General features: G+C 40.2%; 1 protein-coding gene across 6 annotated transcripts in view; it reads left to right on the forward strand.

Annotated features, from left to right (window-relative positions):
* Positions 1 to 19349, forward strand: part of gpam (glycerol-3-phosphate acyltransferase, mitochondrial) — a 165907-nt gene extending 146558 nt beyond the window's left edge. For all 6 annotated transcript variants that reach the window (XM_073027878.1, XM_073027881.1, XM_073027880.1 and 3 more), the window contains 4 exons: positions 2395 to 2515; positions 4321 to 4389; positions 13687 to 13745; positions 16707 to 19349. In XM_073027878.1, coding sequence (XP_072883979.1) covers positions 2395 to 2515; positions 4321 to 4389; positions 13687 to 13745; positions 16707 to 16820 — 363 coding nt within the window. In that variant the 3' untranslated portion in view covers positions 16821 to 19349. The remainder of the gene's footprint in view (positions 1 to 2394; positions 2516 to 4320; positions 4390 to 13686; positions 13746 to 16706) is intronic.
* Positions 19350 to 23819: the final 4470 nt, after the last annotated feature.

A 23819-nucleotide genomic window follows, 5' to 3' on the forward strand; every position in this document is an offset into this window, starting at 1 on the left:
GCATTAACAACTTCCCACAACTCATCCTTTTTAGCTTTCTTCAAAGCCGCAGGGTCTGGCACTGCCAGAAATTCTTCAACATCCATTTCTGCTGTTTTCCACTCACAAGCCAATCAAACGAAGATAATCACTCAATCAACAAGCCCCCAAATCTTCAGAATAGCTCCCACCAATCTGTTCATATCCCGGACGCAGGCCCCAATTTGTTACGTACCCTGTACCAGGTTAAAAAGGACCAGCAGAAGTGGACACACCTGGAGTCTGAGTCTTCTGTTATAAACACTATTTTATTAGTAACTACGTGATAAAGTAATATAAAACAAGATAAGGCAAACAGGTTAGCAGAGTATATGCATATATAAGTGAGTAAATAAAGTTCCCAAACTTCTCCCATCTCAGGTGATAAATGATACAGTCTTACGATGATTATAGGTATGAAGGCAGTTCAGTTCTGGATTTTGAATTGAGTAGAGTTGGAGAGAGACAGGGAGATGTTTGTCTTCCCTGTGCCGATGCTGTCGAAACTTCCACGTCGTCCTCCTGCTCCCGAAACTTATTAAAGTCACCGACTGTGACCACACAAAAGAGGATGCCGTTTTCATGTGGTACAGCTATCAACCCAGGCGAGGGTTAAACACACCAATAGCTTTCCACCGGTCACCCCTTTGTCCACACTGTGAGCAAAAACCCCTCCTTTGTCATGGGCACACAAAGCTCAACCAGTGATAGTGTCTTCTGTGTGTCTGGTGTGTCTGATTACATAGCCAGTTGACCTTGTATATATTCCACAACTGCTGAACACCAGCTGTCCATCGTATAGCTCCACCTTGCCATTTCCAAGGCAACTCACAGGCTTTCTGTTGCTCTCTCTGTCACTGAAATAGCACACACGCTCTCTCTCTCTCTTTAAAGGAACTGTCCATATTTAATAATCGTTCAGATCTCATCACACCTGATAGAGGTGTATAAAATGTTGAGATGCATTGATCATGTGGATAGTCAGAGGCTTTTTCCCAGGGCTGAAATGGTTGCCACAAGAGGGCACAGGTTTAAGACGCTGGGGAGTAGGTACAGAGGAGATGTCAGGGGTAAGTTTTTTACTCAGAGTGGTGAGTGCGTGGAATGGGCTGCCAGCAACAGTGGTGGAGGTGGAAAATAGGCTCTTTTAAGAGACTTTTAGATAGATACATGGAGCTTAGTAAAATAGAGGGCTATAGATAAGCCTAGTAATTTCTAAGGTAGGGACATGTTCGGCACAACTTTGTGGGCCGAAGGCCCTGTATCCAGCTGTAGATTTTCTATATTTTTATATTTTCTTCTAAATTCCAGTGAGTATAGGCCCAAACCTTCCAAATGCTCCTCATATGTTAACCCCGTCATTCCCGATCATCCTCGTGAACCTCCTCTGGACTCCCAATGACAACACATCCTTTCTGAGATATTCGGCCCAAAACTGTTGACAATATTCCAAGTGTAGCCTGACTAGTGTCTCATAAAGGCTCAGCATTACCTCAAACATGAGGAAATCTGCAGATGATGGAAATTCAAGCAACACACACGAAATGCTGGTGGAACGCAGCTGCCAGGCAGCATCTATAGGAAGAAGTACAGTTAACGTTTCGGGCCAAGACCCTTCGTCAGGACCTGCAACAGCAGGCTAATGTTAGAGTTAGAGTTAACCCTAACCCATATTGACCATGTGATCCAAGGCTGAATGGAGAGCCAGTAAGATTGCACCTGCTGTAGACCTACTGTGGCAATGGGCAGATTACAGCAGGTTCTGTTCCTTGCTTAGCAGTTGCTTCTAGCCATGACCAACCTCTCAAAACACTTCATCACAGTAAATGTGAGTGCAACTGGGTGATAGTCATTGAGGGAGCTCACCCTACTCTCTTGGGCACTGGTATTATTGTCGCTCCTTTGGAGCAGATGGGAACCTTTGACTCCAGTAGTGTGAGATTGAAAATGTCCTTGAACACTCCTGCCAGTAGGTTGACACAGGTTTTCAGAGCCCGATCAGGTGCGCCATCAGGGCCTGGCGCCATGCGAGGGTTGACCCTCTTGAAAGATGTTGTGATATCGGCCTCCAAGACAGAGATCATAGGGTCACCAGATGCTGCAGGGATTCACATTCATATAATTTTATTTTCCCTTTCAAAGTGTGCATAAAAGAAGTTGAGCTGTTCTGGAAGTGAATTATCAGCCATTTATGATGTTAGATGTTGCCTAGTAGGAAGTAATACCCTGCAAGTCCTGCTGGAGCTGACTTGCATCCGATTCTATCTCCAACTTCAATTGGTAGTGTTCAAATGATCATGAACAATGCCACTCAAAATGCAATTTTACGAAAAATTATTTATAAAGCTGAATCATTTAAAATTGTATCTTTTCTAGGTGAGCCGGTCTCAGGATCATCTGGAGTTCATCACTTTCTTACAGAGGCTGTTGGGTCCATTATTGGAAGCTTATTTTTCTGCTGCTGTTTATATTCAAAGCTTCAGAGTTCAGATTGAAGGTAGGTTTCACTGAGGACATCATTTGTACTTTTGTACTTGTGATTTTTTTTAAAAGATTTATTCTGAAGATGGTCACATGCATAGTCCAATCACAATTGCTTTGCAAAAGTAACAACAGATTCGCCTTTTGGACTGCTGTGACATGCTCTGAAAGTGGTCCCATGTGCTAATGGGTAGGAAGATCCAGGCTGTTCAAAGTATATTTATTATCAAAGTATACTATATTCAACCTTGAAATTCATCTTACAGACAGCCACGCTACAAAGAAATCCAACAGAACTCATTTGAAAAAAGACGGTCAAACACCCAATATGCAGATAAAGAACAAATTGCGCAAGCAATAAAAGCAAGCAAATAGCATTTAAAACTAATGTTTACAAAAGTGAGTTCACAGCCACACAGCCTGTCACAGCTGACCCAGGAGCCCATTACTTGCGAGCCACAGCCTCAGTTTAGCACAGATACGAGTAAACCTCACCAAGCATTGAGCTGAACACCAGCCAATCCCTTGCATCCAGCCCCGACACCCTGACCTTTTCAAGCTGGCCCAGCACTTAAATCTGCCAGACCTTGGCTCGTTCTTCATTCTTGGATCCAGGCCCTGCTGCTTCTATACACTCTTGGGCCTGGGACCCACCACCTCGATTCGACCCATAACCAACCCTTCCAATCTGGCCCGGCACATAATTTAGTTTAACATCAGCTCATTCCTCGATCTCAGGCATGAGTACCATTGCCTGGGCTCTCCCTTACCTCAGATTTGCCATTTTGAATTGCCTCCAAGTCCGCTTCATCAATGGCCGTACAATGGCTCGTTCCTCACTCTCAAACCCAGGCTCTGTAGCCTCAATTCGACCCGTGCATGCAACATTGCAACTGTCCTGCACCTTCAAGGCTTAAGTTCATACCACAAAAATGCTAGGTTGTATAGACGGTTCAAAAGTGTAATTCCAAAAGGAAAGTTAGAGGCAATTGATCTTTTAGTTTTCCAGGAAAAGTGTGATTGATAAAGTAGTTAATAGTTTTGTTAGCTAACAGTAAGTTGTTGCTTTATTTCTCCAGCATCATCTTAAACCAGTAATCTTGACACGGTGTTGATGAAGAAATAGCATTGTAATTGCAAATTGCAATGGTACATGACTTGAAGGGCTGTTCTCAGTATTTTTTGTGGAAAAACTTAATCCTTGTACTCCACTCTGTAATTACATTTGCAATTAAATGAATGAATTGCCTTAATGAATGGAAATAATCAAACTTGCCATGCATTTAATCCAGAAACTCAAATCCTGGTGTGTAGCATTGATAGACAGCATTCAAATAGAGTGTGGAGTATGCCCATAATTCTGGTGTATGGCATTTATAGACCAGCATCCAAATACAGTTGTGCACGGTGTATGAGGAATCCTAGTGTGGTATTGATAGATAGCATCCAAATACAGTTGTGCACAATGAGCACAGAATCATGGTGCATGGCATTGATTAGACAACATCCAAATACAGTTGTGCACAGTGTATGAGGAATCCTGGTGTGGCATTGATAGATAGCATTCAAATACAGTTGTGCATAGTGTACGAGGAATCCTGGTGTGTGCCATTGATAGATAGCATCCAAATACACGTCCTGGTTTTGCTGGATTTGTGTTGCTTTCTATGCAAAGTGTCTTTAACACCAAGAAAATATTTACTGAAGTGAAGTTGCTGTAGTGGCTAAACTTTATACAAAATAGAGAAAAAACACACTTCAACATTCGACTCAATAAATACATTTTATTGATTAACAACTTTTAGAAATGTTATTTTTCAGAAAGTGAATACATCAGCAAGTTTCACAAGTATCTTTTATCCCGAACCGAAATGAAAATTGCAGTATTTGGTGAGTCATGAACAAATAATGTAAAAAGTGATCATTTGAAATCAAACAAAATTTATTATCTTCATTCATGAACTTAGAAGGTAAACAAATATTATTCTTGTCTTCAAATATTTCAGTAATGCACACGAAATGCTGAAAGTATTGAGCAAATCAGGCAGTATCTGTGATGTGGAAAAAACAGTCAAAGTTTTGGACGGAGGTCCTTCATCAGGAAAATACTCCCTGACTTGCCGATTTCCTCCAGCAATTTGAATGTGTTGCTCAAGATTTCTAGCATTTGCAGAATCTCTTGTGTTCCAAATGCATGATAAAGTCATAGAAAAGCACAGCACAGAAACAGGTTTTTGGCTGATCTAGTCCACGCCGAAACCATTTAATCTGCCTACTCACATTGAGCTGCACCAGGGCCATAGCACTCCATATCCCTACTATCCATGTACCCATCCAAATTTCTCTAAATGTTGAAATCAAACTCACATGGACCACTTCTGCTAGCAACTCATTCCACAATAGCATGGCCCTCTGAATGAAAAGGTTTCCCCTCGTGCTCCCATTAAACTTCTCACCTTTAACCCTTAAGCCATGACCTCTGGTTGTAGTCCCATCCAATCTAGTGGATAAAGCTTTCTTTCATTTACTTTATCTATACCCCTAATAATTTTGATACCTCTATCACATCTCCTCTCAGTCTACAACATTCTGAAGAATACAGTCCTAACCTATTCAATCTTTCCTTATAACTCAGGTCCTCTAGACCCAGCAACATCCTTGTAGATTTCCTCTGCACTGTTTCAACCTTGTTTACATCTTTTCTATAGGTAGGTGACCAAAACTGATCATAATACTCCAAATTAGGACTCATAAATGTCTTATTCAACTTCAGTATAATATCCCATTTTCTGTAAATATATCAATTTATGAAGGACAATATCGCAAAAGCTTTCATTATGACCCTATCTACCAGTGATGCCACTTTCAACAAATTATGGGCCTGTATTCCCAGATCCCTTGGTTCTACCACACTCATCAGTGCCCTACTGTCCACTGTGTAGGACCTACCCTGGTTGGTCTTACTGAAGTGCAAACCTGTATTAAATTCCATCTGCCATTTTTCTAGCTGATGCATATCTCTCTGCAAGCCATGAAAGCCTTACTGCTGTCCACTACACCCCCAATCTTGGTGTCATCCACAAATTTGCTGAAGCAGTTAATCATGTTAGAAGATCATAAGACAATGGAGCTTTTTCGATGAGCCTTTTGGCCCATCGAACCTGCTCTGCCATTGAATCGTGGCTGATCCTTTTTTTTGCTCTCTCTCTCTCAACACCCCCCGCTTCAGCACTACTCCAATCAAGAACCTATCAAGGTTTGCCTTAAATACACTTGACCTGGCCTCCACATCTGCCTATGGAAATAAATTCCACAAGTTCACCACCCTTTGACCAAAGAAATTTCTCTGCATCTCTGTTTTAAATGGACACACCTCTATCCTGAGGCTGTGCCACCTTGTCTTAAACTTCCCTAAAATGGGAAACATCCTTTCCACATCTACCATGACTAGGCCTTTCAACATTCGAAAGGTTTCAATGAGATCCCCCTCATTCTTCTAAATTCAAGCAAGTACAGACCAGAGCTATCAAATACTCCTCATATGATAACCCTTTCATTCCCAGAATCATCATTGTGAACCTCCTCTGAACCCTCTCGGATGCCAGCACATCTTTTCTAGATGAGTCCAAAACTGTTCACAATACTCAAGGTGAGGCCTCACCAGTGCCTTAGAAAGCCTCAGCATCACATCCCTGCTCTTGTATTCTAGACCTCTTGAAATGAATGCTAACATAGCATTTGCCTTCTTCAGCCTATAAGTTAACATTTAGGTTGTTCTGCACAAGGACTTCCAAATGCTTTTGCATCTCAGATTTTTGGATATTCTCCTCATTTAGAAAGTAGTCTTACATTTATTTTTTCTACCAAAGTTTATGACCATGCATATTCCAATATTGTATTTCATTTGCCACTTTCTTGCCCATTCTCCTAATCTGTCCCTTCTGCAGCCTACTTGTTTCAACACTACCTGCCCCTCCACCAATCTTTTTATCATCTGAAAATTTGGCAACAAAGTAATCTATTCCATCATCAAAGTCATTCAAATACACCATAAAAAGAAGTGGTCCCAACACCAACCTCCTGCAGAACACCACTAGCCTCCTACCAATCATCCAATGCTCTAACCATGTTCGTAACTTGCCTGTAATACCATGGACTCTTAACTTGGTAAGTAGCCTTATGTGTGGCACCTTGTCAAAGGCCTTCTAAAAGTCCAAATATACAACATCCACTGCATCCCTTTTATCTATCCTACTTGTAATCTCCTCAAAGAATTCCAACAGGTTCATCAGACAGGATTTTCCCTTAAGGAAACCATGCTGACTTTGTCCTATCTTGTCCTGTGTCACCAAGTACTCCATAACCTCATCCTTGACCCTAACATCTTCCCAACCACTGAGCTCAAGCTAACTGGTGTATAATTTCCTTCCTTCTGCTTTTCTCCTTTCTTAAACAGTGGAGTGACCGTTACAATTTTCCAGTCCTCTGGCACCATGCCAGAGTCCAATGATTTTTGAAAGATCATTTCTAATGCCACCACAATCTCTAACACTACCTCTCTCAGAACCCTAGGGTGCAGTTCATCTGGTCCAGGTGACTTATGTACCCTAGGTTCTTTCAGTTTTTTTGAGCATTTTCTCTCTTGTTATAGTAACTGCACTCACTTCTCTTCCCTCACACTCTTCAACTTCTGGCAAACTGCTAGTGTCTTCCACAGTGAAGACTGTTGCAAAATACTCATTTAGTTCATCTGCCATCTCCTTGGCCCCCTGTTATTATTTCTCCAGCCTCATTTTCTAGCAGTCCTATATCCACTCTAATCTCTTTTATTTTTACATACTTGAAAAAGCTTTTACTATCCACTTTGATATTATTTGTTAACTTGCTTTCATGTTTCATCTGTTCCCTCATAATGACTCTTAGTTGTTCTCTGTAGGTTTTTAAAACTTCCCAATTCTCTGTCTTCCCACAAATGTTTGCTTTGTTATATGCCCTCTCTTTTGCTCCTCCAATAGCTTTGACTTCCCTTGTCAACCACGGATGTACTATTTTTCCATTTGAGTATTTCTTTGTTTTTGGAATACATCTATCCTGCACCTTCCTCATTTTTCCAAGAAGTTCAAGCCATTGCTGCTCTGCTGTCATCCCTGCCAGCATCTCCTACCAATTTATTTTGGCCAACTCCTCTCTCATACAACTGTATCCCACTGAAATACTACTATGTCAGACTTTCCCAGAAACAGAAAACCTACAGCACAATACAGGCCCTTCGGCCCACAAAGTTGTGCCGAACATGTCCATACCTTAAAATTACTAGGGTTACCCATAGCCCTCTATTTTACTAAGCTCCATGTAGAAGTATCTATCCAAAAGTCTCTTAAAAGACCCCATCATATCCACCTCCGCCACTGTTGCCAGCAGCCCATTCCACACACTCACCACTCTCTGCATAAAACAAAAAACAACAACAAACTTACCCTGACATCTCCTCTGTACCTACTCCCCAGCACCTTAAACCTGTGTCCTCTTGTGGCAACCATTTTAGCCCTGGGAAAAAGCCTTTGACTATCCACATGATCAATGCTTCTCATCATCTTATACACCTCTATGAGGTCACCTTGCATCCTCTGTCACTCCAAGGAGAAAAGGCCGAGTTCACTCAACCTGTTTTCATAAGGCATGCTCCCCAATCCAGGCAACATCCTTGTAAATCTCCTCTGCACCCTTTCTATGGCTTTCACATCTTTCCTGTAGTGAGGCGACCAGAACTGAGCACAGTACTCCAAGTGGGGTCTGACCAGGGTCCTATATAGCTGCAACATTACCTCTTGGCTCCTAAATTCAGTTCCACGATTAATGAAGGCCAATACACCATATGCCTTCTTAACCACAGAGTCAACCTGTGCAGCTACTTTGAGCGTCCTATGGACTCGGTCCCCAAGATCCCTCTGATCCTCCACACTGCCAAGAGTCTTACCGTTAATACTATATTCTGCCATCATATTTGACCTACCAAAATGAACCATTTCACACTTACCTGGGTTGAACTCCATCTGCCATTTCTCAGCCCAGTTTTGCATCCTATCAATGTCCTGCTGTGACAACCCTCCACACTATCCACAACACCTCCAACCTTTGTGTCATCAGCAAACTTACTAACCCATCCCTCCACTTCCTCATCCAGGTCATTTATAAAAATCACATAGAGTAAGGGTCCCAAAACAGATCCCTGAGGCACACCACTGGTCACCAACCTCCATGCAGAATATGACCCATCTACAACCACTCTTTGCTTTTTGTGGGCAAGCCAGTTCTGGATCCACAAAGCAATGTCCCCTTGGATCACATGCCTCCTTACTTTCTCAAAAAGCCTTGCATGGGGTACCTTATCAAATGCCTTGTTGAAATCCATATACACTACATCTACTGCTCTTCCTTCATCAATGGGTTTAGTCACATCATCAAAAAATTCAATCAGACTCATAAGGCACGACCTGCCCTTGACAAAGCCATGCTAACTATTACTAATCATATTATACCTCTCCAAATGTTCATAAACCCTGCCTTTCAGGATCTTCTCCATCAACTTACCAACCACTGAAGTAAGACTCACTGATCTATAATTTCCTGGGCTATCTCTACTCCCTTTCTTGAATAAAGGAACAACATCCGCAACCCTCCAATCCTCCAGAACCTCTCCCGTCCCCATTGATGATGCAAAGATCATCGCCAGAGGCTCAGCAATCTCCTCTCTCGCCTCCCACAGTAGCCTGGGTTACATCTTATATGGTCCCGGCAACCTCCTTATCGTATTTCAAGTTGAACCCAATCTTATTGTGATCACTATGGTTCTTTTACCTGAAGCTCACTAATCACCTCCAGTTCATTACAAAACACCCAATCCAGTATAGCTGATCCCCTAGTAGGCTCAATGACAAACTGCTCTAAAACGCTTCACATAGTCACTCAACAAACTTACTCTCTTGAGTTCCATTACCAACCTGATATTCCCAAATGACCAAAGTGTTGATAATCTCTCATGACTATCATCACACTGCCCTTTTGACATGACTTTTCTATTTCCTATTTTAATCTGTGGTTCACATCCCAGCTGGTTGAGTGGCCTGTATATAACTGCCATCAGGGTTCTTTTACCCTTGCAGTTTCTTAACTCAACCCACGAGGATTCAACATCTTCCAATCCTATGTCATATATTTCTACTGATTTGATGCCATTCTTTACCAGCAGAGCCACACCATCCTGCCTTCCTATCCCTCTGATGCAAAGTGTAACCTTTGACATTAGGTCCCCAACTACAACCATCATCCAGCTCATTAATATAGGTGACAAACAACAAAGGATCCAGCACCGATACTGTGGTACGTCACTAATCGGAGGCCTCCTGTCAGAGAGGCAACCCTGTACCACCACTCTGGCTTCTCCCACAAAGCCAATGTCTAATTCAATTTACTACCTCATCTTGAATGCCAAGTGACTAAAATGTCTTGACCAACCTCCCATGCGGTACCTTGTCAAATCCCTTATTAAAGTCCGTGTAGACAACGTCCATTGCCTTGCCTTCATCCTTTCCTGGTAACTTCTCAAAATACTCTTAAGATTGGTTAGACATGCACATAGCCATGCTGCTATCCATAATCAGTCTATGTCTATTCAAATATTTAGTGCCTATAAGAAGTTTTCATCCCCACCCCCGGAAGTTTTCATGTTTAATTATTTTACAATATTGAATCACAGTGTATTTAATTTAACATTTTTTGACACGCATCAACAGAAAGACACTCTTTTGTATCAAAGTGAAAACAAATCTCCACAAAGTGATCTAAATAAATTTTAAATATAAAACACAAAATAATTGATTGCATAAGTATTCATGCCCTTTAATATAACACACTGGTGCAGCCAATTGGTTTCAGAAGTCACATAATTAGTTAAATAGAGTTCATCGTGTGCAGTCAAGTTGTTTCGATTGATTTTAGTAAAAATACACCTGTACCTGGAATGTCTAACTGCTGGTGAATCTACAACATGAAAACAAAAGAACACACCAAGCAACTCCATGAAAAGGTTATTGAACAGGTCAAATCAGGAGATGGATTCAAGAAAATTTCAATATCATTTAGTATAATTAAGTCAATCATCAAGAATTGGAAAGAATATGGCACAGCTGTAAATCTACTGAGAGCAGGCCATTCTCAAAAACTGAGTGACCATGCAAGAAGGGGATTAGTGAGGGGGGCCACCAAGAGACCTATGACAACTTTGGAAGAGTTACAAGCTCAATTGGCTGAGATGGGAGAGACTGCGCTTACAACAACTGTTGCCCAGGTGCTTCACCATTCACAGCTTTATGGAAGAGTGGCAAAGAGAAATCAGCTGTAGAAAAAAAAAACGCATGAAATCTCAGCTACAATTTTCCAGAAAGGATGTGGGAGACTCAAGTCAGCTGGAAGAAAATTCTGTGATCTGATGAAACCAAAATTGAGCTTTTTGGCCATCAGACTAAATGCTGTATTTGGCGTAAGCCAAACACTGCACATAATCAAAAACACTCCATCTATCCCGTGAAGTTCTGTGGTGGCTGCATCATGCTGCGAGGATGCTTCACTGCAGCAGGCCTTGAAAGGCTTTTGAAGGTAGAGGGTAAAATGAATGCAGCAAAATACAAAGTTTTCCTGGAGGAAACCTGATGCGGTCTGCAAGAGAACTTTGTCTTTCTGGGAAAACAAATCTTCTCCTAAGTTGATAACCCCAAGCATAAAGCCAAAGCTACACCAGAACGGCTTAAAAACAATAAAGTTAATGTCCTAGAGTGGCCAAGTCAGAGTCCAGACCTCAACCCTAATGTGGCTGGACTTGAAAAGGACTGTTCACTCATGATCCACATGCAATCTGACAGAGCTTGAGCAGTTTTGTAAAGAAGAATGGGGGAAAATTGCAGTATCCAGGTAGGTCTCAAAGACCTATCCACTCAGACTGTACTTGCTCCCAAAGGTACATAGCAGAATCAGAATCAGGTTTTATTATCACCGGCATGTGATGTGAAATTTGTTAACTACTGAATCTACTAAAGACTGACTTGAAGGGGGTGAATCAAATACAATCAATTATCTTGTATTTTATATTAATAATTAATTTAGATCACTTTGTAGAGATCTGTTTTCACTTTGGCATGAAAGAGTCTTTAAGCTGATCAGAGTGGGAGGTGGGGGGAGAAAGCTAAACTGCTGAAGCTTTATTAAACACTAGTCAGGCTGCACTTTGATTGGCAACAGTTTTGGGCCCCATATCTCAGAAAAGATGTACTATCAATGGAGAGAGTCCAGAGGAGGTTCACAAGGATGATTCTGGGAATGTAGGGGTTAACATTTGAGGAGCGTTTGGCAGGTTTGGGCCTGTACTCACTGGAATTTAAAATAATGCATGGGGATTTCCCTGAAACCTACTGAATGTTGAAAGGACTAGATAGGGTGGATATGGACAGGATGTTTCTTTTAGTGGGAGTATCCAGAACTAAAGGGCACAGCCTCAAAATTGAGGGGTGATCTTTTAGAACAGAAGTAAAGAGGAATTTTTTTCGCCACAGAGTGGTGAATCTGTGGAATGCTCTGCCACAGACTACAGTTGAGGCCAAGTCTATGGATATACTTAAAGCAAAAGTTGATAGATTCTTGATTGGATGGGCATCAAGGGATATGGTGAGAGAGCAGGTGTATGGGGTTGAATGGGATATGGGATCAGCCATTATGAAATGGCAGAGCAGACCCGATGGGCTGAATGAACTAATTCTGCTCCTATGTCTTTTGCTTTTAAGTTAAGTCCAATGTGATTCAATGTTGTAAAACGATACCACATGAAAACTTCCGGGGGGGGGGGGGGGAGTGAATACTCTTTACAGGCACTGTATATATTGGTCCCTCAGAATACCTTCCAAAAACTTTCCCACAACTGATGTAAGACTCACCAGCTTATAATTTCCTGTTTTCTGTTCAGAGACTTTTTTAAACAGCAGAACAACATTGGCTGTCCTGGCACTAAGGATATTTTAAATATCTCTGCTATTTATCTCCAACAATTTCTGCCCTTGCCTCCCATAGGGAACAATTTGTCATGCCTTGGGTTTTGATCTTTCTTTCCATGATTTTTGTTTGCCCATCAAAATAAAATTCTTGTCAAGGTATGATAGTGAAGTAACACACTTGGTATTACATTGTACAAATTGCTTCAGTCATGGGCAGTCTACTTGGAAATATTAAAGGGTTTGAAAGTATTTGGCCTCCTCAAATATTAGAAATATCAAAAGTATTATGAAAAAGTGACTATTTCATATCTTCACCCCCTTCCTCCTACTCCCTTGCATGTACACACACACTCGTGATCCAAAACTGTCCTCATTTCAAATTTCATTCACCTATTAGTAATTAAACTGTTTATCTTCAGACTTTTTAGCAGCGTTTAGATTTGTGATCTTACCAAAATAGCATGTGATGTCTCATTCTAGTAGTGATAAATTAATGTATCTTCAAATTTAGGTCCCTTTAAGATTGTCAGCCATGGGTGATAGTGGGAATTAGCTCCCACTACCTATTGCTTCCAGTGGCATGCGTCTCAAATAGCCTCTGACAACCTAGTCCAGTTCTTGGCTTTCACATGTGGTTTAGCTACTAAGCCCAGCAGAACAGTTTCTACTGACAGGAGAAGGGAAAAGCTGAGTTACTGATGCCTTAAAATGGGTCATTTCAGACAGATGGGTCTCATCAGCTGTGGTTGGCAGCTCACCTAGGAGAAGGAAAACTTATACCTCCACTGTCTTGTGGCTTTGCCTGCTCATGGGGAAGGCTTCGGCAGTAAACCCCAAGGGAAATACCTGAACTGGAGTCCTTAAGGCAGTTCTATGTCAAGTTCAAATTTGACTGACAACACCTGTGTTGCCACTGATGCCAAACTGTCGGTCCCTGTCGTTCCTTTGGATTCATCAGCTGCCTGGAGGGGGGGGGGGGGGCCTTCTGGATGGGCAACAGCTTGCTCTCCATATCATACTGCCCTGGCTTTCATATCACATAGATAGCAATATCCATGGTCAACCCCAACTAATGAAGGGCCTCAGTCTTCAAATTTAACATTTGCAATATCGTCATAGATCTTCTATAACTTATTTTGTTCCTTAGGGGAGAGTGCAACTTTCTGTCTTGCAAAAAGTGCAGTGAAAACTCTGAAGGACCTTGGGGTAAGTAATATTTACTTTTGGTATCTTCCATTTGAGTTGAGCCACCATGCTTTGCTATTACAATATGACCCATTAGCTTTCAGGAATGGTGTGCTCCATCAAAAAGATGATATTAGTTGCATTAATCTTGGGGTTCTTCCCACTGGCCTGGCAGACAAATCATTAACAATCAGTACTTAGGAGTTAGCAAAATAATTTTATCACTACTGTCTGTGCAGTATCTCCTCATAACTACCTTGTCAAATTGTAGTTCTATGAAAATTAGTCTTGAAAATAGCTGTAGGACTAGTAAATCTTACTGAGATTCTCGTTGAATGATGGATCAGTCTCAAAGGTCTGTGTGGCCTACTGAGCTCCAATTTTTTTTACAAATGTTGTACAAACCCCATTTCCAGAAAAGTTGGGATATTTTCCAAAATGCGATAAAAATCTGTGATACGTTAATTCATGTGAATCTTTATTTAACTGACAAAAGTATAAAGAAAAGATTTTCAATAGTTTTACTGACCAACTTAATTGTATTTTGTAAATATACACAAATTTAGAATTTGATGGCTGCAACACACTCAACAAAAGTTGGGACAGAGGCATGTTTACCATTGTGTTACATCACCTTTCCTTTTAATAACACTTTTTAATTGTTTTGGAACTGAGGATACTAATTGTAGTAGATTTGCAATTGGAAATTTTGTCCATTCTTGCTTGATATAAGACTTCAGCTGCTCAACAGTCCGTGGTCTCCGTTGTCTGATTCTCCTCCTCATGATGCACCATACATTTTCAATAGGAGATAGATCTGGACTGGCAGCAGGCCAGTCAAGCACACGCACTCTGTGTCTACAAAGCTACACTGTTGTAGCCCGTGCAGAATGTGGTCTGGCATTGTCCTGCTGAAATAAGCATGGACGTACCGGGAAGAGACGTCGCCTTGATGGCAAAATATGTCTCTCTAAAATCCTAATATACACCTCAGAGTCAATGGTACCTTCACATACATGCAACTCACCCATGCCGTGGGCACTGATGCACCCCCATACCATCACAGATGCTGGCTTTTGCACCTTTTGCTGATAACAAGCAGGATGGTCCTTTTCATCTTTGACATGGAGAACTCGACGCCCGTTTTTTCCGAAAACTAACTGAAATGTGGACTTATCTGACCACAGCACACAGTTCCACAGTCTTTCGGTCCATCTGAGATGAGCTCGGGCCCAGAGAACTCACCGGCATTTCTGCATAGAGTTGATGTATGTCTTCCTCCTTGTGTAATACAGTTTCAGGTTGCATTTCTGGATGCAGCGACGGACTGTGTTAAGTGACAATGGTTTTCTGAAGTACTCCCGAGCCCAGGTGGCTATAATTGTCACAGTAGCATGATGGTTTCTTAGGCAGTGCTGCCTGAGGGCTCGAAGATCACGCGCATTCAACAGTGGTTTCCGACCTTGCCCTATACGCACTGAGATGTCTCTGAATTCTCTGAATCTTTTTACAATATTATGTACTTTAGATGTTGAAAGACCTAAATTCTCTGCAATCTTGCGTTGGGAAACGTTCCTTTTGAACTGACTAACAATTCTCTCACGAATTTTGGCACAAAGGAGTGAGCCACGACCCATCCTTGCTTGCAAAGACTGAGCCTTTGATGGACGCCACTTTTATACCCAGTCTTGTACCTCACCTGCTACCAATTAGCCTGCTTAATGTGGAGTCTTCCAAACCAGTGTTACTTCTGTGCAGTTTTCAATCTTATTTTAACTCTGTCCCAACTTTTGTTGAGTGTGTTGCAGCCATCAAATTCTAAATTTGTGTATATTTACAAAATACAATTAAGTTTGTCAGTAAAACTATTGAAAATCTTTTCTTTGTACTTTTCAGATTTAGTTTATTGTCATTTAGAAACCACAAATGCAATGTAGTTAAAGATGAGACAACGTTCCTCCAGAATGATATCACAAAAGCATATGACAAAACAGACTACACCAGAAAATCCACATAATGTTTGGCAATCCCCAATCCAGAGTCCAGAGAGGCTGCTGCGTAGTAATATCGCGCTACCATCTTAACGCCTTCCCCGGAAAGGAGCGCCAAACCCACCAGACAAAACAAGACCAAAAACTAAAGCTACAAGACCTGCACAAAACCACGTAGTTACAACAGTGCAAACAATAGCATAATTGATAAAAAGCAGACCATGGGCACAGTAAAAATAGTCCAAAGATGTTAAAGGACTATAAGTTCAAAAGAAATCACCACACGGTTTCCACAAGTCCCCAGGGTCCCGACAGACTTGCCATCCCACGCCGGCGGCAGAAGGGAATACCCCATGCTATGGACTTCCACGGCGCTGCCCAACTCAGCCTCGCAGGCGCAGCACACACTGAAAGCAACCTGACCGCAGCAGACTCAGGGTCCGTCAAACCTCCGAGCCGACGACCATCCTCTCCAGCACAGCTTCTCCGAGCACCATCCTCTGCCGAGCGTATTAAGACGGCCCCGCCAACAGCCATCGGCAATGCGACCCCAAGGACTGGGGGCCTGTTCTTTCCAGCAGAGACCCAGACCTCACAGCAGCAGCAGCAACGAAGAAGGTCTTCCTGGAGATTTCCCGATGTTCCTCCGTGCTCCCATGTCCGTTTTCAATCAATTATGATTGCGCAAGGCACCCCACTTCACAAATAACAGATAATCAGCTCCGGAGTGGCAGCTGCAAGCTGCGTCGTGCCACCATCTTGTCAGTTAAATAAAGGTTCACGTGAATTAACATATCACAGATTTTTGTTTTTATTGCATTTTGGAAAATATCCCAACTTTTCTGGAAATGGGGTTTGTACATTCTTAGCACAGTACTGAAATATTTGTCAGGATGTAATTGCAAGAAAAGAATTATACTATAATTACTGCAAATTGTAAGCTGGTGTAAAAGTCACAATTATTTAAATTCTAGCAATTTTCCTTTTGCAGGTTTTTAAAGCACAGAAGAAAGGGAGCACAACTTTAGAACTCAGCAGCGCTTTTCTACCTCTCATCAATCGACAAAAGCTGCTGGAGTACATTCTGAATTTTACCATGTTATAGAGAGGGCTGAATGGGCTGTGGTAATTTACTGACATGGACTGGTACTAATAAACCCATTTGAATCAATCATTTAACATTTAAGAACTTAAATGAATACTTGCTACATTTTCTGATTTATTTCACTGTTTTAGTGAAAGGTGTATACCTAACTTGATTTGGCTGCTTTCCTTAGTAATTTAACTGGTTTATTATTCCATTTAGTGTCATCTTCTGCGTCTTTTGATGCAGGCATGTGGAAGCTTAAGCCACGAAAAGTTGATTACCTTTATGGTCACGGGTGTGTTGATGACACTGAATTTATGATTAATTTAGAAACTTCAGAAGTTTATCAAACCTGTCACACTTATGTCATAGATGTCCCTTTAATTTGAAGTGGACCCTCTATTCTTAACAGGTTGTTGTCATTGGCCATGAATTGTGTCAAATTCAGTGTTAATGAAAGTGTATCAAATTCTCAAGAGTTGGTACTCTAGGCAGGTTTGTTGTGATGTGCAAAAGTTCTATGTTAAAAAAGATTCTGCTGTGCTAAAACTTAATTGATGGGATATTGTGAATTCTGTGTCATTAGGATGTGGATCCATTTGGTTTTGCCATCCTCCCGCAAAATGGAATGGTTGTTTTCAATTAGGAGGATATCCAGATACTTGGCTATGAGCTCTGTAACATCTAGCACTACACACAATCTAAAGATTAATCATTTGTTAAGTGACAATCTGTAGAACAGGGGTTCCCAACCTGGGGTTCACGAACCGCTCAAATAATGATAAGGTTCCATGGCATTAGAAAAAAGGTTGGGAACCCCTGTTATAAAAGGAGTTTGTGATTGTGATTAGAAGATTATTACTACTTTCAAAAGATATGTTACCAAACATGGCTCTGAGCTCATCTCACATCCCCTCCCTTCCCCACTGGTTAGCCAAAGTTGCTCGTTTTTTTTAGCCCTCCAACGAGCAGACATCCAGTTCCATGCATGATTCCTAAATGTAGGAGAGCTGATTGGCTGATCTGGTCAGCCAATACTTTATGTAACAGGTGTGGCAGAAAACTGTGAATTGGTATGCCTCAGCTGTAAAGAGATAGGTATAAGTAATCTTGGCTTTTCTGTGCCTACAGGTCTTTCCCTTTGCTTTCTTTTTCTTTCCTCTCCTCTCTTGACCTGATTGGTAGGTCAAAATTGCTGATCCATGCTCACAGTCTTGCACTGATGGCTAAAATTGGGTTAATAGTTGTTCAGTCTGTATCTTGAATGTGCTGGGCCCTAAATTATAGATTGCCTTAGGGTTTCATAAGAAGTTTAATCAGCGTTTTTAGCAATCAAAAAGAAAGCCATATCTTTGCAGGAAGATCATATGTTTGCAATTGGCATTGAGACTAGGCAATAAAATAATCCTTCCAAAGTATATCCATTTTGTGGCAAGCGATGTTCTGTGATAAGTTGTGTAAGGTTTCCAATTGAAACACTACATTCAAATCCAGCCATGAAATGCATTGAACCCAAGCTGACCTTCCTAACATGACTTACAGATTAAACACTGTGTGATCAAATAATTCCACTGTATGTGAGGAGATGCATGGTTTTTGGATGGACATCTGTCCGACAATGATCAGCCCTTGTACCCTTGAAGTGTGCAGGAGCAAGATACAAGAAAATTTGTGCTACAGATCGTAATTTTTGACTGCTTTATCTTTCAGAGAAAGGATGAGCTAAGGCCAGCTTTTTACCCACTGATTCCACATATTAACCCCTAAGAGTGAGCCCTTTTAATGGGTATAACATAACACAATATTTTATTTTTCTCTTGCAAAATGGGAGACTTGGTAATTTATAGATCCCTTGGAGCTTTTAGTAAGAGAAAATCATTTCCATAAGCATTTCTACCTTGAATTTTTTAATAAAACAACAGTAAATCTCATTGATGTGCCACCTAATATTTCAGAAACAAAGAAATGAAGACCTACAGCATCATTTATTAATGTTGAGATTAGAAATTCCCCATGTTATTGTAAAATCTCTAAATACTGACGGGGGGAGGCATTACCAGTTAATACATTTTTTCATTATGATGTGTTCAGGGTCTCCATTGTAGCCTCTCCCTCAGGGGTGTTTAAAGCAAACTTGAGCTTAAATTAACCTGTAAGTCATGATGATCTATATCTCATATTATACTTGAAAAGCTACTCAAATCACTGGTCGTCATCTTTGTGTTACACCAAAGAGTTCTCTTATGTATTGTATGTTAACATGTGTTTCTTCCTTTTTTTTTCCAAAATCTAAATATCCAACTCCTGATGTACTTATTTAATGTTATGTGAAGAGACAATGCTACATGCTGCATTATATGATATTTTGGTTCTACCACTACTGAACTTATAAATGATTGCTGCCTCATGGGCCACAGAGCTCTAAAGGATAGAAGGGGATGGTGGTAGCAAGTTACTGAGTTGTTGTTTCATATATTTCTGGTCTGGAAAAGGGTTGGAAGTAAAAATAGAAACGCATTACAGAATAAAAACAAAATCATTATCTTGTATTTTCTCTTTGACAACTGCTTTTTCTCAGCCATGATTTTTGATTTGACTTGTTTCAGGATTTTAAACTGTTTCTGACCTAATACTGTGGTACAAAAAGGGAAAAGCTTTCCTTCCAGTGGTATGATATTTTAATTGTACACGTAGTGTAGCTTAGAAGTATTGGGTTATACATAGCAACAGACAATTGTTGTGTGTAATAATTGGGTTATGCATGTTGTGCTTATGTGTGTAGTGAATTTCTCTAACCCATGGTGCAAACTGAAACAGAATGTAAAAGAAGTGAATATGCAAGGGTTTAGGTGGCCTGGAAAGCATTAGCTGGCAACAATTGCACTGATCTGCAGAGCTCAGGACTCTGAAATAACCTCGATTCCTAGAAGCCTTAATTATATGGTGCTTCCAAATGAGAAAGAGAGCTTAAGCCATTATTAAAGCCATACAGGAAATAAATCTCATGGATGTAACACAAATATTAACAACAGTTCACTATCTTTTTAACTGTGCAGTGTGATCTTTGTTTCTTTGAAGCACTGGTGATATCTGAATCTATTTCACCATGTTTTACATTTTGTGGCAATGAGTGGTCTCCTAGAATTGATCTCATCACTTTTTAAAAATCTGTGTCAGCTTTCAACCAATCAGTGAACTTTACGGGGTGATTGATTGTGTGGTAATGCCAGTAAACATTCTCAAATAACACTCCCCTTCCCATCACCAAATTCCCATCTTTCTCTGAAAATTGTAGCTTGCCAGACTCCAGTCAAGTGAATTCCATAAGCCTTCCAGTATTTTCCTAAAGTGAATATCTAATTTAATAATGAGTGTTGGCTAAGTATGTTCCACATCCACAGTATCCCAGATTAAATCAGTCCTGTTTTTACTTGATAATAGCAACTACACCTACACCCACACCTGTGAGAGCTGAAATATGTGATGGAGATCAGGTGCAGAAATCCCAATGCAATACTGAGGCTTTCAACTAACTCGGCACCCTTCAGGAATTCAAAACTGAGACCTATGCAGCCTGAATCACTTGACACTACAGCAAGCACACTGTGCTTTCTGAGCCACCAGGAAATTATCTGAATACATTTGACTGAGTTCACATATACATTTAGATTTTTATGGTTTCTAATGTATCTCACTGCATTCTACAATTTTAACTAGATTTACTTCATACCATATGAAGAAAAAATAGGTAAAGAATAGCAGGTATATTAATCTTTGGGTAATTATGTGTTAGCAGTATCATCTGCATTCTGAATGATTTTGGGATGGTTGTGAATTTCAAGGGCAAAACACGCTTGTATATTACATTAACTGGTCAATCACCTACATACTGCTTTAGTAAAATGCTTGTTCTATTTTTGGTGATGGAAAAGTTTAAATGTGGAGTTTACTGATTTCTTGCTGATGATAACTGGTGATAGTCTGATCCAGTATTTAGATCAGTCCTGGAATGCTGCAATACTGATAGGGTGGTGGTACATACAAGGTGAAATGGTGAGATCAAATAACAACACACACAAAATGCTGGTGGAACACAGCAGGCCAAGCAGCATCTATAGGGAGAAGTGCTGTCGACGTTTCGGGCCGAGACCCTTCGTCAGGACTGGTCTCGGCCCGAAACGTCGACAGTGCTTCTCCCTATAGATGCTGCTTGGCCTGCTGTGTTCCACCAGCATTTTGTGTGTGTTGTTGTTTGAATTTCCAGCATCTGCAGATTTCCTCGTGTTTGGTAAGATCAAATGTTAATTCTGTCGTTCAAGTTTTTGAATCAATGGTTGGCCTTTTTTTGCTGCCAATACTGATACTGCTAAGGTCAAGTGTTAGTCTGAATAGTTGCCTAACACAATATGTCTGCAGGAGTTCCCAGGCTATTTAGGACTAAAATATATATTTAACAGACCTACTCCTTTTAATTATGTTATTAATTGTTATACAAGCATAGATGATTGATTCTGTGTGATTAAAATATTTATCTATTTAAATTATTAATGTGATGCAATTTGAAGGTTATTAACCACTAAAGCCAAATGTACAAAGCAAAAACTGTTTATGCCCTTGACAGTTGTCTTGAGAATGGCTGAAAATGTGGTCCAAACTCTGTTCTGCTCAAAGAGGGCACCATTGTTTTTGTCTATATGGTTCTGAGCTGTTGTCTATCTGCATATAGTGTTTGTTGTGGGAATGGGAAAAGAGGAATGAGTAAATGTGCAAGCACTAAATTTTTTTTTCCTTTTGTGACTTGTGCTATGCAAATTACAGAAGACTGATCTCAAAGATCCTACATCTGGTTTGAGGGAAAGTGTTTTGTCACCTTTATAAAATAAACATTTATAAAACAAATTGATGGATTGCTTTCAATGTTTTGGTTGGTGATTTATTACCATAAGTCTGAATTACACCCTGTGTTTCTGGTTCTCAGCAACAGTCTGCTGTGCAGGAGAGGGTCTGCTGAATGGCACCTAGCTCTTTCTCCCTAGACTGCTCAAATAAAATGGGAAAAATAAATACAAAGATTCATATATAATGGTATGAAGTATTAAAAAATCAGTCATAACCCAGCAATCTCATTTTTTTTAAATTTATTTTTTATTGAAGTTCGTCAAACAAACATTTCCATAAGATGTATTTCAGATATTGTACATATATATCATATAGTCATATATGCCACAAATCCCCACATACTATTTATCTGAGGTATACACTTATAGAAAAGAGAGGATAGAAAGAACAAGTGAAAGGAGAAAACTATGTACAAGTAGAGAGTGATTTTTTTTACAACATATTCATTGATTTGTGAGGATAAAATCAGGCCTATGAGGTGTTATGTAGTTAAACCATTTTTCCCAGTGTGAATCAAATTGTTCCAACTTATGATTAACAGATGTTATCTTCTCCATTTTGTAAATGTCCATTGTAATTTCCATCCATGTATTTAAGGTTGGGCTCTCTTGTGATAACCATTTCCTAGTAAGAGTCTTTTTGCCAACCACCAGCAGTATATTCATGAAATATTTATCTCCTTTCAGTCATTCTCGAGGTATATACCCAAAATATATGGTCTTACTTTCTAAGGGTATTTCACATTTAAAGATGTCTTATAGGGCAATGTGTATCCCACTCCAATAGTCTTTGATAACACGCCATTCCCAGAAAGTATGATAATGGTTTGCATTTTGATTTCCACTATTTCTCCAGCAAACAGGGAGATTACTATCATAATGGGATTTCTCAGAGGGTGTAACAAAATATCCGAGCTCCCTCCATTCCTCCATTTCTGTGAACTGGTACACTTCCATTCATACTTCCATATTATTGTCCATTCTTCTTCAGATATAATTATACTTCCTTCTCCCATTTTGTTTTAATGTATGAAGTTGAATGTGTTTTAAGATTGACAAACCCTTATACATGCTTGAAATGATTCTACTACCATTATCTGAATTATATGCTTTTCTAAATAGCGCTATTACATATACTTGGTTACATTTTTAACCGTCCTATTACCATATTGTCGCATCTGTAAATACTGATAAAAGTCTTGTTTTTCTAGTAAATGTTTCTCTTTAAGCATTTCAAAACTGAGCAGTGTTCCTTCTTTCATTTCTATTGCAAAGAACTGTTATTCCTTTAGCTGTCCAGTCCTTAAATCTAGCATCCAGTTTATTCGGCGTAAAATCCGAGTCATATGCATACCATTTAAGAATTGCAATATCTCCCTTTAGTTTATATTCTTTTATAATAGTTTTCCATATTTTAAGAGTCCATTTCACCCATGGGTTATCAATAGTATAGGTTGTTATCAGTCAAAATTGCTTGTGTGGGGATGGGAGATAGCCCCTCCTCAATGTTTTTCCATTGAGTGTCATATGATATCACAGCTCTCAACTGTGCAGCAAAATAATAATCTCTAACAGAAGGTAGGCCCTATCCCCCCCCCCCCCCCCCCTTTTCCTTAGCTAACTGTGAAGTTTTGAGACGAATTCTGGACTTTTACCTTGCCGTATATATCTCGATAACATTTTGTTCCATTCATTGAATTGATTTTGATTAATCTCTATTGGTAGGGTCTGAAAGAGATATAATAGTCTGGGCAGTATATTCATTTCAATAGATTCAATCCTTGAACTGAGGCTAAAAAAAGGAATTAGGTTCAATCTTGTTATATCTTCCTTAATTTTTATATATATAGGCTGATAATTGCATTCTGATAATTGTGCCAAATCTTTTAGCATAATGATGCCCAGGGATACCTACAGTACTTTCAATTTCTGTTGGTGGGCTATAGTTATATGAAAGTATTTGGGTTTTACCTATTTTGATCTTGTATCCTGATTATTGACCGTATTGTTCAAAGCAGCGGTCCCCAACCACCGGGCCGCGAGGAAACGATATGTCAGCTGCACCTTTCCTCATTCCCTGTCACACCCACCGTTGAAGTTGAACGCACGCGAGGTCATT

The sequence above is a fragment of the Hemitrygon akajei genome, chromosome 23 (genome assembly GCF_048418815.1).
Source record: "Hemitrygon akajei chromosome 23, sHemAka1.3, whole genome shotgun sequence".
NCBI lineage: Eukaryota > Metazoa > Chordata > Chondrichthyes > Myliobatiformes > Dasyatidae > Hemitrygon > Hemitrygon akajei.